General features: G+C 42.8%; 1 protein-coding gene across 1 annotated transcript in view; it reads left to right on the forward strand.

Moving 5' to 3' along the window:
* Positions 1 to 15683, forward strand: part of LOC122802225 (coagulation factor VII-like) — a 794227-nt gene that overhangs the window by 184361 nt on the left and 594183 nt on the right. Inside the window, exon 3 of the mRNA XM_044071885.1 lies at positions 3802 to 3826. Within this exon, the coding sequence (XP_043927820.1) occupies positions 3802 to 3826 (25 nt within the window). The remainder of the gene's footprint in view (positions 1 to 3801; positions 3827 to 15683) is intronic.

Here is a 15683-nt window from a genome sequence, read left to right on the forward strand (position 1 = left end):
ATCTTTATTTATAAGGTCCATGATGATCCTTTCCATAGCTTTGCAGACCAAGCTAGTGAGACTTATGAGGCGATAGTTTCCAGGATCCGTTGAGGCACCACCTTTGTGGAGAGGGACCACTGTTTCTGTACGCCACTCTTTGGGTACATATCCTGTAGTAAGGCTGAGACTGAACAGTAGTTTTAGGTTTGGGTTTAGCTCTTCTTGGAGTTCATGTAGGACGCAGCCCGAGACACCATCTGGTCCCATTGATGCTGTGTTTCTTGCTTTGGAGAGGGCAGCTCTTACCTGAGCATCTGAGATGTCAGGGGGGCAGCACTCTGCTGGGATAGATATTAGCCCTTTTGGTGGGGAGGGGGGGGGTTGCGCTGAACCTTTCAGCTAGGATGTTGGCAATGTCTGTGGGTTTGGTGTATTTTTTGTCATTTTGGACTAATTCTGAGCATATCTGGGAATTCCCACCCAGGTTCCTAACATAACTAAAGAAAGCCTTGTGATTATCCTTATTGTCCTGTGCAATTTTTCTCTCGAAGCTGGCCTTAGACGATTTTATGAGTGCCCATAGTTTTTTGCTAATACTGATCAGAGATGCCTTCCCTTTTTGGGATTTTGCTCTATCATGTAGTAGTTTTGTGATATTGTTTATATTTGCGAGGCCTGCTCTGGAGACTGTTGAACGTAAATGGCAATATTGCACTATAATGCTTGTTATATGCACCCTTTGTAGGTACTGATACATATTATTTGTACATATATGGCTTGTCTGAAGATATGCTATGTTCTCAGCATAGAAAGCTCTTTGATGTCCACAGCTGTCCATGATGATATGTTATATACCAGTTTTATGTGGCTGTGAAGAATTATGAATCACTATGATCTTCATATAAAGTATGTTTTCTCTCTCGCGTGTGTGTTTGTGTGCTTGTGTGTGTGTGTGTGTGTGTGTGTGTGTGTGTGTGTGTGTGTGTGTGTGTGTGTGCGTGTGTATGTGTATACGGGTCTAGTTTGCAATCACGAAATACCAAAATATCGAACTTCAAAATAGTGAGATGAAAATCATAAAAACTTAATTTCTTGAAAGTGTAGAATGTCGAAGCTAAGATTTTTGAAATATAAGTATGTCTGCTATATGTAGATCTAAATTGGATGGTGGTCCTTTAAGCGGTAGTAGTTTGTCAAAAATAGCTATAGCGGCTGTTATGTTGGCTGTTATGTTGTGATGTAGTGAAGCTTACGGTAGGTATGGAGTATTTTAGGGTTTGGAAATGAAAGTTTAGTTGTTTTAAGATGATAGTAAGTGTGCTATGTAAATTGGAGTATGTAAGTGACAATATGTGTTGGTTATACTGTGATTGCTGATATGTTGAAGAACTACATTATTCATCTTTATAGGGGGTATTGTGTTGAAATTAAGAAATGAAATTGTACATTGCATAATGGTGTATTTACAGTTTCCGTCATGGTAGTACAATCTCAAAGTTTATATATTTAATTTGCAGGGGTGGTGGGCACAGCGCCCCACATGAGGATGCAGGGGGGCTTGCCCCACTGCTTAAGCATAGATGAGTAGGCTTTTGCTTGTTTTGTTTGTTGGTGTGTTTTTTATTGGTGCAGGGAGATAGGTTATGTTTGAGTTACATTTCTCAATGTTTTGAAACACATTCTTGTAAGGTTTCAGGATAATGTGTTTTTGTGGTTTTTGTCTCACTATTCTGAGGTTTGACATTTGGGTATTTTGTGATTACAAAGTAGATCTGTGTGTACATACAACCATGAGGCAAACAAAGCCAACATATAATTCCTTAGGGCATTGGATAAAATGTGTTTTGTCAATGTTACAATTCTTGTGCATATCATACAGGAACACTGTTATAATTCCCCTCTGATTACTCTGAACACTTTGTAGTAGTACAGTGTAAGACTTTTTAGAATTCCACCTATCATTTTCACCAATGGAATCTGTCAGGTGCAAATACTTTCTCATCTTGCTGTATTAAACAACTTGTGAAGAAATGTTTGCCAGATTAAATGCATGCTCCCATCTAGGACATGTATTGAGAATTTTGGACCATACCTTCAGAGTGGAGTAGCTCAGTGGCCCAGCAATTAGCATTGTTGCCTCACAGTACTTGGGTCTGTGGTTCTGTTCCAAGCTGGGAGGTCTTCTCTGCAGGTCAACTGTGTATATGTGTGAATTTTTACTGAGATACCTGGCTTCTTCCATATTTTGCAAATGTGCTGATAAATGAATTTGAAATCCCTGACACTGCCTGTAGGTGTATATGTGGGAGGGGGTGCTAAATGTGTATGTGGTCCCAGGTGCAAGATTATTTTGGTACAGCTTTAATATTAATTATATATCACTCTGTATTTAAAGATGTTAAATGCTGCATTCTTGAGTTGTTTAAAATATTACATCCCCAAAACGTATTCTGTTCATTATAACTTACTTGGCTTATACATGACAAAATCCATTCTGTGGTAAGAAGTCCTTGAACATAGAGAGTATTTTAACCAGAAAAAAAATATATACAAAGACTAAAGCTGCATAATTGACTGTGACTACTTGCTTAATATAGTTACCAGTTTTGCAAATTAACAAAAATATCATTTTCATCTCTTCCACAGAAATTATTGCCTGTGCATATTTTGAAAATTTGTATTTATGTTAATGCTGTGAATGGTGATGCTTTTATTTTTTATTAAAACAATAGGCACTGCATGCTTTCTGGTCTCCAGCTGTCTGCTGTTATCCACATAATTACAATATATGACAGTTGTTTTTGTAGATGGCTTTAGTGACATGGTTAAGTGTCTACTTTCATCCTGCTACTTTTTAAGTGTACCCTGCATATCAGGTATAAAACAAAGTCTTGCTATGGCAGGTTGAAGTATCCATCCTGCGTTAGGATGGGGATGATGCCAGCAGCATCTGTGTTTAGAAGGGGGTTCAAGGCCATTCTCAATGGTAGCAGCAGCAACAGGAGCAGCTAGTCTTACTACAGTCTGTAAACAAGTGTCCAGAATTTATATGTCAGTGTAGTAGAACTAGAAGACAGATGGCTATGCTTACTATGTCATGCACAATGACTCACAGCAGTGCCCATGTAATCTGTAGTGAAGTATCAAATAAATGGTTACAGCAAGGTAGTAGCCACTCATTGTAAGGTTTATTGCACATAATAACCCTGTTTGAATTCCAGTCTATGTTATTTTATGAACACTGTAGGCTGGTAACAACCCTAACTTGCTAGATGTGAGCAAAGGAAGGGAGAGAAAAGTTTTTCTACAGATTTTAACTAGGATGCATGAAATAATATTTCATCATATATATCCAACATTTCCTACAGTAACACTCTTTTGCTTGTTGCAACACTGAGAACAGCTTACTAAGATCAAAGTTGCTATGTCCCAAAAAGAATCATTTTAGTTTGTAAGTTTTATCTGGTAATAAAAAAAGGTAACTGCGGTCTTAGTTTTGTTTATTTGTTTATTTATTTATGATCTGACAACCATGTGTTAGTATTGCTGGGGACATAGACTACACATAGACTGGAGAGTTTGAGATCCATCATTCTCTATACCTTGCAAAACAGACTGTGTTCTATTAGTTCTGCTGTGTATATTCATGCTGATTTTTATTTTGAAAGTAGTTGTGCCCACTTTTATTTTGTTCTTACTCTTCCTGTAGTTTCTCTTAAAATGTAAATGCAATATATAGAATAACTGTTAAAAGAAAATAATCATACACAATTTTGAGAAACAATACTGACAGTTTTGTCTTATTTTCTTCCAATACAGATGGATTTTTGGAGGTCATACACTGGTAAGTCAACTAAAATACTTGATCGTACATGGAAAACTTTTTAAAGGTTTCTGTAGAATATATATGTGTGTTGTACCTTTAAGAAGTATTTCCAAGGTCAGCAAGTGCATATAAATAGCAAGCACATGCTACCTTCAGTGCCATTTTGAGAGTGCAGCCAGACAGTGAACATGAATGAGAGATAGAATCAGTTTGTTTATAAATTTATCTAAGTTAAAGTTATTGCCTCGCTCCTGATGTCTGTACATAATAAAGCTGCTTAAACAGAACCCACAAATGTTCATCTGTTACATCCTGACCAAGAGAATGACAGTTTCTACTGTGAAAAAATGTTTAAAAGAATTGTTTCCATAGCTATCACTTATATTTTGTTCCTACTCTTTGAGTCATGAATTGATAAATATTATCAGAAGAAATGAAGTGATAAATGGTATCAGAAAAAATGCTATACTAGTTTACATTGACTATTCTGCAGTCAGAATTGTGGCTTAAAGAATGGTGAGGGTTTTTTTTTGAAAATAGTATTCCTTAGATGTTAAATTAAGAAAGTTTATATAGAGTAGCTGAGGCACAAGACTTTAAAACATCGTCAGATAAAACATCTACATAACTGGCAGCAGTAACATACTGCATGAGCTTTCCTCTGGATTCAGCAAGCCCTGCATGGTGTGCAGGAACAGTGCAGGAGCTCCAGGAGGCAATATGTCTGCCGTGCGATCCAGAAATAAGCTGCAGGGACGTGCACGAGCACACCTGCACTATTCCTGCATGGATGCAGCTCCTGTATGCAGATTACTCCATTTACAGGTGAAAAACATGCAAATGAGGTAAATTTGTGATACAGGAAGCTGGCAGCCAGCCATGCAGGACTAACGTAATCTGCAGAAATGTACTCAGTTAGTAACTGAGTACATTTCTGCAAACTATAAAACGGAGCTATGACAGCTCAAAATAAAGGGTGTATATAACATGTAAAGCATGCCAATGGCCAAATATATGACCACTGGCATGGAAAACAGTTTAAAAAAATAACTTTTATTTTTTTAGCCGATTTCGGCTGTTTAAGCATAGGGCAGTGGCACACAAATGGGATTGGGTGAAAATTAAAAAAATTATCTGAAATAAGCATTCTAACCAAAATAACTATTTTGCCATTATACTCAGTGGCAGGCAGAATACAACATGGCCAGTGAATAGTGGTTGCTAAGGGGGGAGACTCGGTGTGGGACCTGTAACTATGCATTAGCAGGCAAACCTATGCAAATAAGGGGAATGATACTGAATCCCAGTTTTCCCCTCAATGCTAGTCAGCACCCAACAGTGCAGGAAAAGCTTGGTGCAAGCCTAGTAGTTAGCTGACATCATAGGGGTGTGAGTCAGACATACCGTAAGCAGATTGGAGCCTTGTGGCTTGGGTTTGCCCTTAGCTTAGCAGACCTAAGCAAGGGTGTGTGTCTGAGGCTGCCTAGCACTCTTTACATTGCCTAAGCAGGTGTGTGCTCCGCGCACCGGGTTTTTAAAGAAAAAAAAAAGTAAACTAGGAAATAGCAGCTCTATGCACATTTGAGCACTGTGTTTGCACAGCGTGCCCACGGGCTTAACAAGAAGGCAATGGGAAGGGAAAACAGTAGTAGGAAGGTAATCAAGGAGAACTAGCATAGCTGGGAGATGAAATGTATCAGAATCAGCCAATTACACAGGCAGCAGACCAACCCAGCCCAGAACACTACTATAAACTATGCAAACACCTTTCCCTCTGGTTTTTCCCACATACTCTACACCACCAGTGTATATAAGTGGGAACATTTTAACAAACAAAAACAACAAAATGATAGGGGCTGCAGTAGGTATCATACATCACAATGTGGAAGAGGCTGAGGGTGGTGAGGATGAAAATGCTGTTGACCAACCCACAGTGAGGAGACGGAGAAAAGTGTACAGACCCTGGGTAACCTACCAGAGGCTACATGAGTTGGAGATAATGGAGCACTATAGGGTGGACAGGGACCTCCTACAGCAACTTGTTGAGCTGTGCTGGCCACGCCTGACACACAGAACTAACAGAGGGGAATCCATCCCAGTGGATACCAAGTTATGTGTAGGCCTAAGAATACTAGCCACAGGTACCTTCCAAAGGCCAACTGGGGATATCATGGGGATTTCACAGGCATCAGCATCCAGGGTACTCCAGCAGTTCTTGGATGCCATGTCACCACATGCCGGTGAGTGCATATATTTCCCCAACACCAGTGAGGCGTTGGCCAGCAATATGCGTCCCTTCCACCAAATAGCAGAATACCCTGAGGTAGTGGGTGCTATAGACTGCATGCACATATACATCAAAGCACCACCTGGTGAGCAGGGTAGGGTCTACATCAACTGCAAGGGCTTCCCCTCCATCAACTGCCAGGTTGTGTGTGATGCCCAGGGCATTATAATGAATGTGTGTGCTGGTTGCCCTGGAAGCTATCATGATTCCCACATCTGGCATCTGACCCAGTTGTACCAGAGATTTGCCAATGGGGACATCCCTTAAGGTCACCTAGTGGAGGACGCTGATTACGCACTGGAGCAGTGGCTGATGACACCTATCAGAAATACACACACACCCGAACAAGAACTCCATAATGAGGCACACACACAGACCAGAATTATAACAGAGCACGTGTTTGGGATGCTCAAGTTGTGGTCCTGGTGCCTGGACACATCTGGTGGAGCCTTGCAGTACTCACCAGCTACATGTACTCAAATTGTCATTGTATATGCCATGCTACACAATATGATCCTATGGAAACAGCTGCAGCAGGAACAGCACAGAGCAGGGCCACACAGCCCCCCACCATTGCCAAGGCCTGCACAGGCACAGAGTGACTCAGAAGAGGAACAACCTGAGCCTGCCCCAGTAGGCAGAAGGAGGCGTGCCCAGCATGCCCTGGCCTTGGCAAAGAGGCTATGCAAAGCACATACACTGACACAGTAGGGACCCAGGGAATGACATCTCTCTCTCTGAATTGCACATACAGTAAAAGGGATGCCAAACATGACACTACCTGTTCTCAACCATGTATAGGGAGTGTACTATGTGCATCCGACATAGGCAGCCCACCAACACCATCCTCAATACTGGCACACCCACAAGGTAAGTCAATCTTCTTACCAATTGCAAATGGAGTAATATGTGTTGTTACTTGTATCTATGGTATGGATGTGAGCATGCAATGGAATCCATTAGCTAAATGGGATGCCAGCAGATAGTAGACACCTATAGTGGAAGCATGAGATCTGTAACAAATACTGGTAGCCAGTACTACACATGGTGACAATACTCACTGCAGGAAATGTGCTGGGCCACATTGTGTCCATATGACACACACATGCCAGTCAGGGAGTTTCACATACCCAACAACAGTCTCAGCCAGCAGGACAGGTGTAGACAAACACAAACAAAGGCTGTGCTACGGCCTCTGAATGATGGCTATGGGTAACCCCCCCAGGCCTACACAGACAGACTACATCAGGTCAGGCAGTACGATGTTAGTTCTCAAGGGTAAGATGTCACAAACTGATATGTAGGTCAATCAAACCTAAGACCTGTAGTACACCATTATGCCTCTAGTCAGGTTAGAATGTTTGTTTGTCTTTTTGTCTTTTTCCCGGTTAGGGGTCGCCACAGTGGAACTTCGGTCCACTAATGATTTGCAGTAGATTTTTATAGTGCTGAGTTGCCAGCCCGATGCCCAGCCTTCACCGAAGGTACCCCAATTCATGCATGTCTTTCAGAGGCCACTCGACCGCGGGGAGTCAGGTTAGAATACAGAATGAAATGAAGTACCAGACATACCAGTACAGTCATAGAAAATTTGTACAAGTGTCAGGTGTGCCCCCCAATCCTATGTAGAAATGTAGAAACAGTCAGGTGTGCCCCCCAAATTTATGTAGAAATGTAGAAATAGTCAAGTGTGCCCCCCCAATCCTATGTAGAAATGTAGAAACAGTCAGGTGTGCCATCCCCAATCCTATGTGCAAATGTAGTAACAGTCTGGTGGGCCCCTCACAATCAGATGTAGACACATTGTAACAGTCAGGTCCCCCCCCCAATCCTATGTAAAAATATAGAAATAGTCAGGTGTGCCCCCCAGTCCTATGCAGAAATGTAGAAACAGTCAAGTGTGCCCCCAATCCTATGTATAAATGCAGAAACAGTCAGGTGTGCTCCTTCAATCCTATGTAGAAATGTAGGAGCAGTCAGGTGTGCCCCCCATTCCTATCTAGAAAAGTAGAAACAGTCAGGTGTGCCCCCAGTCCTATGTAGAAATGTAGTAACAGTCAGGTGTGCACCCCGATCCTATGTAGAAATGTAGAAACAGTCAGGTGTGCCCCCCAATCCTATGTAGAAATGTAGAAGCAGTCAGGTGTGCCCCCCAATCCTATGTAGAAATGTAGAAACAGTTAGGTGTGCCCCCCTAATTCTATGTAGAAATGCAGTAACAGTCAGTTGTGCCCCTCCCAATCTGATATAGAAATGTAGTAACATGTATGTGTAGGTATAATACCAGTGGAGCGCAGATTATCTGAGGTGGCCAAGGTAGCAGAATAGATTGTAGCATTGTACAATATGCATGTATGTCTGGGTCTATATCACTTCGTCGAAATGGCAGACGTTCAAACCCCATATGTTCGAACTTCTAACCTTGAAGTGCAAAATCATAGAAGGCTTAGAACAGTGATTTTTTTCGAAGGGAAAAATATCGCTGTTCCACGAAGCACAAACACAACACAAGCACACCAAAAAAACAGCAATCCACACACATAAACTTAAAATCCTACATCTAACCTTACACTAAACTGTACATACCACTACTATCTATCCACTTACCTTAACCCAAACCTAACCCTAAGGTCCGTCACTATCGCACACTCACCTGACCCATGCCCTAACAATAACTCACCTATCTCACCCTAACTCTAAAGTCTGTCACTATCACACACCCACCTCATCTGCACCCTAACCCTAATGTCCACACAATCCCACACTTACCTGAACCCGACCCGTAACTTTCCACCACAGTGATGAATATCACGAAGCCACAGAAATGGCCTACCGAATTCTTTCCCTGGGTAAGAATTCGGTGTTCTGCGACTTCGCGATAATAAGTTTTCGAACTTTACAGTTCGAACATATGGTGTTCGAACTGCTGAAGTTTTGATGAACTGATAGGAACCCATTGTGCGTGCATTAGGTTGGTGTGTGTTTCATATTGTGTGAGAGTGGTCAGTATGTATGCATGGTGAGGTTTGACTTGGTGGCCATTGCCCAGTACTGCTGATGACAGGGCCAAGTCCTCACAACTGCAGTGCCAAACACAATGCTCGCCAGTATGACACATTCTAGCAGTAAGCCTTTGTAAATGTATGGAGGTAATATGTGTCACCATCTGAAAGATGGACATGGCATGACTGTTGGGCCAGATATACAAGCAGTACATAGGGGAAAGTACCCCAGACAGACATTGTATAATGTGTAACCATGAAATGGACACACCCTTGGAATTGTACATACAGGTTTGCAGCACATTATCTGGGCTTGTAGTAGGGAATACCGATGTCGTCTGGCCAAACACTCGCAGATCATAAATATCATAGGAATGATATATTGAGAAACAGCTGATATCTCTGCACAAGCCAGCATAAGTGGAATGCCCCATGCATATCTGTGAGTCAGATGCCAGTAGTGTCCATAAAACACATGCACCCAACTCACCCAACCACCACCCATAGATACCTCTCCATTTTTTTCCATGCTGTTGGGAATGGGTACAATATGACCCCCACCTGTGCATGGCAATAGCGAAAGAATGCAGCATGCATTGCAGGTGTCCCAAGCCGGTGTGTCCCTAGTTGTAAGCAGCACCCTGCCAGCATCCACACCACCTGATCAATACTGACAGAACATATTGGCATTAACACCTAGCACACCTACCCCGTCACCCCAGGGGAATATACTGTAGGGCAGTCTTGTACTGTAGGACTGACAGAATGCAATGGCCTGCTACAGCTGGCCTGCATCACTACCAAATGGCCTACAGTCCTCTGCCAAAGGCCTGCATCTCACCTGTACTGCCAATGTATGTTATGTCATAGACTCCCAAATAGCAACATAACACAGTCCACAGAACCCATATGCAGAGCCATGTGGACAAACCACAGTAACATCTTCACCATGTCCCACTGCATGAACTGTGGACCAACACCAATACACTGCTGGGATGAGGTGATAACTATAGGGAAAATGTTTGCCAGAGAATGTTTGCATAATGTATGGAAGAGGATAGAATAATAGAGGGGGGAGGGAGCATGGGCATCATGGAATGTGCGAAGTCCAAAACACAGCCTTGTGCACATACTATCCATGGCTGCAAACACAAAAATGGGTGGCTACAAACCTGCTGGTGCACCACAATAGGGGTAATGTCCTGACTTATGACCCCTGCCTCTGGGTAACCTGTGTGAATCTGTACAGCTGTGAGGTATTGCCACAGCAAGATAAGGCCATACTGTCACATCGAAGGATGTACAAGTATGGGATCCTCTGCCACCACTGTACCAAGGTGCTGAACCAGTTACACAGACCCAGCAGTAAGTGTCTGCAGCTCCCTATCCAGAATGGCATTAGTTTGCAGGGATATGTAGATGTTTGACCTCAATACTGAACACAGCTGCATTCACCCTGTGTTCCCCAGAACACCACTGCAAGCAAAAATGTCTAGATGACAGTACTAGAGGATATAACACATCACAGTGTATAAACTATGGATGTCTGAATATCTCTGCTATCACCAGGACCATGTAGCAGAAGCAGCACAGACACAATTACCTGCAGTACCCACTATCTCTTGCCCAGTTTGACCCCATATTGCCAAGTGATCTACAGATATGTTGCAGAAACAGTTTGCTAGCTGTAGGTGTAAAACACAAAATTCTGCACTGGAGTGCAATCTACCTGGAATGGATCCACACATTCAATACAGAAGGGCATACTGGGCATGCTCCCACACTTAGAGAAATGAAGGCAATGCCAGACAACAAAATACTGAAAGGTCATACTGGGCATGCTCACACACTTACAGAAATGAAGCCCATATCTGGCAACAGAAATGAAGCCTATGACTGGCAACAACAGTGGACCATACATATCTGAAAGTTACAGATGTTAGTATATACACTCCTCAGTATGCACCAGTCATACTTTGCACACATATTGGATAGGAATACACACATATATCCAAGGACAACAAACTATAATAAGCCAAAAGTACACATACATAGATGTGTGGATGAGAGTGACAGTGACAAAGAGCCTTCCATCATGAGGCCTGTCCCACCCAGCACACAGTCAAATGGCTACAACCACATGATGTGTAAATGTCACACCATAGAAATTAGCATCTGGTATCCCTCAGCATTATAGACTCTGTGGTGCTAGTGCTAACTGAGCGACATGACTGTACAAGGCAGTAGTCATCTAGCAGTAGTATACACGTACCTGTGGAATATAAACCCATGTGTGCCTGAGTGTGTTGTGTCTACCTCTTGATGAATGGGTTATGGCCCATGCACACACACTGCCCTCCCCATAGCCCTACTATGGCAAGCCTGCTAATGTCAGTCACTGTGAAATACACCTTTGGGAAATAGTTCGACCAATAATCTCTGTGGCTCATCATATAACTGTGTAATGTTCTAGTGTGGTATACTAGTTAGGTAGGAGTTCTAATACCAGATGTGGCAACTGTGTGGTGTGTGTCTGTGTAGGGATCAATGCTTTTTAGGCTAGTCACAATTACTACAATTTAAATGCTCTACTTTGGCAAGCCTGCTGATGTCATTCACTTTGAAATACATCTTTGAGGAAGGAATAGCCCAGTAATCTCTGTAGCGCATCATATAAGTGCATAATGCTGTAGTGTGATAAATTGTTAGGTAGGAGTTCTATTCCCAGACATGGGTAGTGTGGACGTTTGTGTGTTTGTTTGTCTGTGGAGGAAGCAATGCTTTTGAGGCCATTTACAGTTAATACAACCTCCATTGGCCTTCTCTGACAAGCCTGCTGATATCATTCCCAGTGAAATACATATTTGGGGAAGGAGTAGTCCACTAATCTATGTGGTGCGTCCTATAACTGCATAATGCTGTAGTGTGATATAGTAGTTAGGTAGGAGTTCTAATCCCTGACATGGCAAATATGTGTGTGTGTGTGTGTGTGTGTGTGTGTGTGTGTGTGTGTGTGTGTGTGTGTGTGTGAGTGTGGTGTGTGTGTGTCTGTCTGTCTGTGTAAGGAGCAATTCTTTTTAGGCTAGTCACACTCACTACAATTCAAATGTCCTACTTTGGCAAGCCTGCTGATGTCATTCACTTTGAAATACACCTTTGGGGAATGAGTAGTCCAGTAATCTCTGTGGTACATCCTATAACTGTGTATTGCTGTAGTGTGATAAACTAGTTTGGTAGGAGTTCTGTTCCCAGGCATTCCAAGTGTACATGTTTGTGTGTGTATTTGTTTGTCTGTGTAGGGAGCAATGCTTTTGAGGCCATTCACAGTCAATACAACCTCCATTGGCCTACTTTGACAAGCCGGATGATGTCATTCCCAGTGAAATACACCTTTGGGGAAGGGAGTAGTCCAGTAATCTCCATGGTGTGTCCTATAACAGCATAATGTTGTAGTGTGATATAATAATTCTGTAGGGGTTCTATTCCCAGACATGACAAGTGTGAATGTTTGTGTGTGTGTTTGTTTGTGTAGGGAGCAATGCTTTTGAGGCCATTCACAGTCACTACAACCTCCATTGGCCTTCTTTGCAAGCCTGATGATGTCATTCCCAGTGAAATACACCTTTGGGGAAGGAATAAACCAATAATCTCCGTGGTGCATCCTATAGCAGCATAATGCTGTAGTATGATACAATAGTTTGGTAGGGGTTCTATTTCCATACATGGCAAGTGTGAATGTTTGTGTGTGTGTGTGTTTGTCTGTCTGTGCAGGGAACAATGCTTTTGAGGCCATTCACAGTCATTACAACCTCCACTGCCCTTCTTTGGTAAGCCTGCTGATGTAATTCCCAATGAAATACACCTTTGAGGAAAGAGTAATCCAGTAATCTCTGTGGTGCATCATATAACAGTGTAATGCTGTAGTGTGATAAATTAGGTAGGAGTTTTAATCCCAACCATGACAACTGTGTGTGTGTGTGTCTGTGTTTGTCATTCATATCCTGTGTGGAGGTATCTGGGGCGGCCTCAGTGGTGCAGCGGTTAGCATTGTCACTTCACAGCAAGAGGTTCTCCGGTTTTATCCTCGGCTGGGGTGTCTTCTGTGCGGAGTCTGCATATCCTCCCTGTGGTCACATGGGTTTCCTCCGTGGGGTTCCGGTTTCTTCCCACATCCCAAAGACATGCTGTAAGTGGATTGGACACTCTAAATTGGCCCTAGGTGTGAGTGTGTTCATGTGTGTGCCTTCTGTGGAAGGTTGGGCGCCGGACTGGCAACTTGACACTGTAAAAACCCCACTGCCAATCATGAGCGGACAGGTGATCCACTGTGGCGACCCCTAACAGGGAAAAGCCGAAAGAAGAAGAAGAAGAAGATCCTCTGTGGAGGTGTCTGTGAGTGTGTAGCAACTGGACTCATTGTGGAGTGGGATTTGCAAATTTCTTATATGGTGGGCCTATTATATGTCACAATGTCCACCTTAAAAGGATAACAGATGTCAAATAGTCAAGAGGCTAGGGTGCCAATCCATACCCCTACATGTGACATCAAGGCCTGGTGAAAAATGTAAGCAACCCTTGTATTACCCAGAGAACACTCTCAACCCATGTCTCATACACAAATACACTTGCCTAGGCAAAAACTGCTTTGGTGGTAGTACCCTGCATATTGCCCACAGATAGTAACCATTGTGTGATTGAAGTGGACTACAGAGGGCATGGCACCCTGTCCTATCACTACAATACTCATATAATTGCCGACAGTGCACCTTCATTATGTTCTCCACTGAACACCTGCAACAACTGTGGTGCCATAAAATGTGACCCACAAAGGACATACCATGCCTTAAACACATGCCCTGTATGGACAGATGCCACTGACACCAGGGAATACCTGTATCATGCTATCACTCACTGTAACTCCCATTGACCAACTGAAGCATGCTGTCTGATGTCAGACACCTTCACATACCCTTTGCCCATATAACACCTGTGGTGCATGTGATACCTGCGCATTACTGTATTGTGGAAAATTAGCTATTTAGGAGGTCTATTCCTGACACTGCCAACTGTGTCAATGTGTGTGAGTCCCTGAGAGAGTGTGACTGTATTGAGGTTGACACCTGTTCATGTGGACAGGCACGTGAACTACACCAACCTTATCACTGTTGCACTCACCATCAGATATACCTTTGGATAGCTCCCCAGCATGTAAGCTATGTGGCCTATGCAATAACTGCATAGACATGTGATAATACATAGATAGTCATCAGGGGGTTGAAACCCTGTACTGGTAGGTGTGTGACACAAACATGTTTAGGTTTCACTCTCCCATGCCCTCCCTGACTTACTTTGTCTCTGTTTGCCTCTCTCACTCCCTCTCTGGTGGATGTGAAGGAGTGCACCTGCTTTGCTTAGGCAGCAGCTTGTGTTTTGTAAGTGATGCTCATGATCAGCTGATGGCCTCTGCACAAATTGCTGTTCCCCTCTTGCTGATTGCATGTGGAACAGCTGTGGTAACATTCCCATAGCCAATTGTATGGAGAAAATACTCCAATATCTAGGAACATCATGTTGGTGTTGCATGTTGGGCCTTTTCTTTCACTGTGAGCAGGATCTAAAGCTGGTGTTTGGCAAACAGGATCACAGATGGTATTGGGATTTACCTCTAACATACACTATGGAAACAGGCCAACAGACAGGAGGGGGATGTGCCAGACATGATTACAGAATGTAAGTGTTGCTCTTCTACATTTGGAGTAATGTCGGTTTAACAGGGTGTGTGTGGATATAGCTGGTCTACTTGATTTTATACCTGTCATGACAGTGTTATGTGTTTGAGGAAACTCCCATATGTAGGGTTATCTGCAGACTGGGCAGTGTGTGGAACCTTTTGTTTCTTGTGTTTCTCACAGAACACCTATCTGAGAACTACAGAAGCATAGTGTGAGGATTGCAGTCAGTACATGGTGACAGCCATGAGAATTACTGACTTCATATCCTTCATAAGACATATGTCACAACAAACTCTGGTACAACAATAAATGTATGAGGTTATCACAGCAACATGCCAATATTGGGCCAGTATTTGTAGCTCCAGCCACAAGTCTGTCAACCTTTGTAAATATGTCATGCAGTAAGAGGTACATATGTTCTGTACACCATTATTTATTGACATCATACCTGATAACAAGCAAGTCAGATATCAGACTTCTAGACATGTTATGTATAGTAAGGGTTGTTTCTGAGGACATAACTTGGGAATTCTGTGGTTGTGTGTACAGTACTGAGGTCTGTGTACCTATGGTGATTGTTGACAGTATGTGTATTGCGCATACGTACCTTGGGCTGTGCTCCGTTGTTCTTGGCCCTGTTCTATCTGATGTTACATGCTGCTCCTGTGTATGGTACCCTATTGGCTCACATGTCTGTAGGGCCAGACATACACATGTATCATACCACTGACAGGCATCGGACCACACTGAGTCATGACCCAGTGTATGTAGGGTTAGTGTGTGAGTAGCACATATGAGGATGGTGTTTATCAGGCAGTCCATATAGTGTCATATTAAGCTTGTGTACTATATGT

The sequence above is a fragment of the Protopterus annectens genome, chromosome 5.part0, assembly GCF_019279795.1.
Source record: "Protopterus annectens isolate FY-2018-M chromosome 5.part0, PAN1.0, whole genome shotgun sequence".
In the NCBI taxonomy this organism is placed as follows: Eukaryota; Metazoa; Chordata; order Ceratodontiformes; family Protopteridae; genus Protopterus; species Protopterus annectens.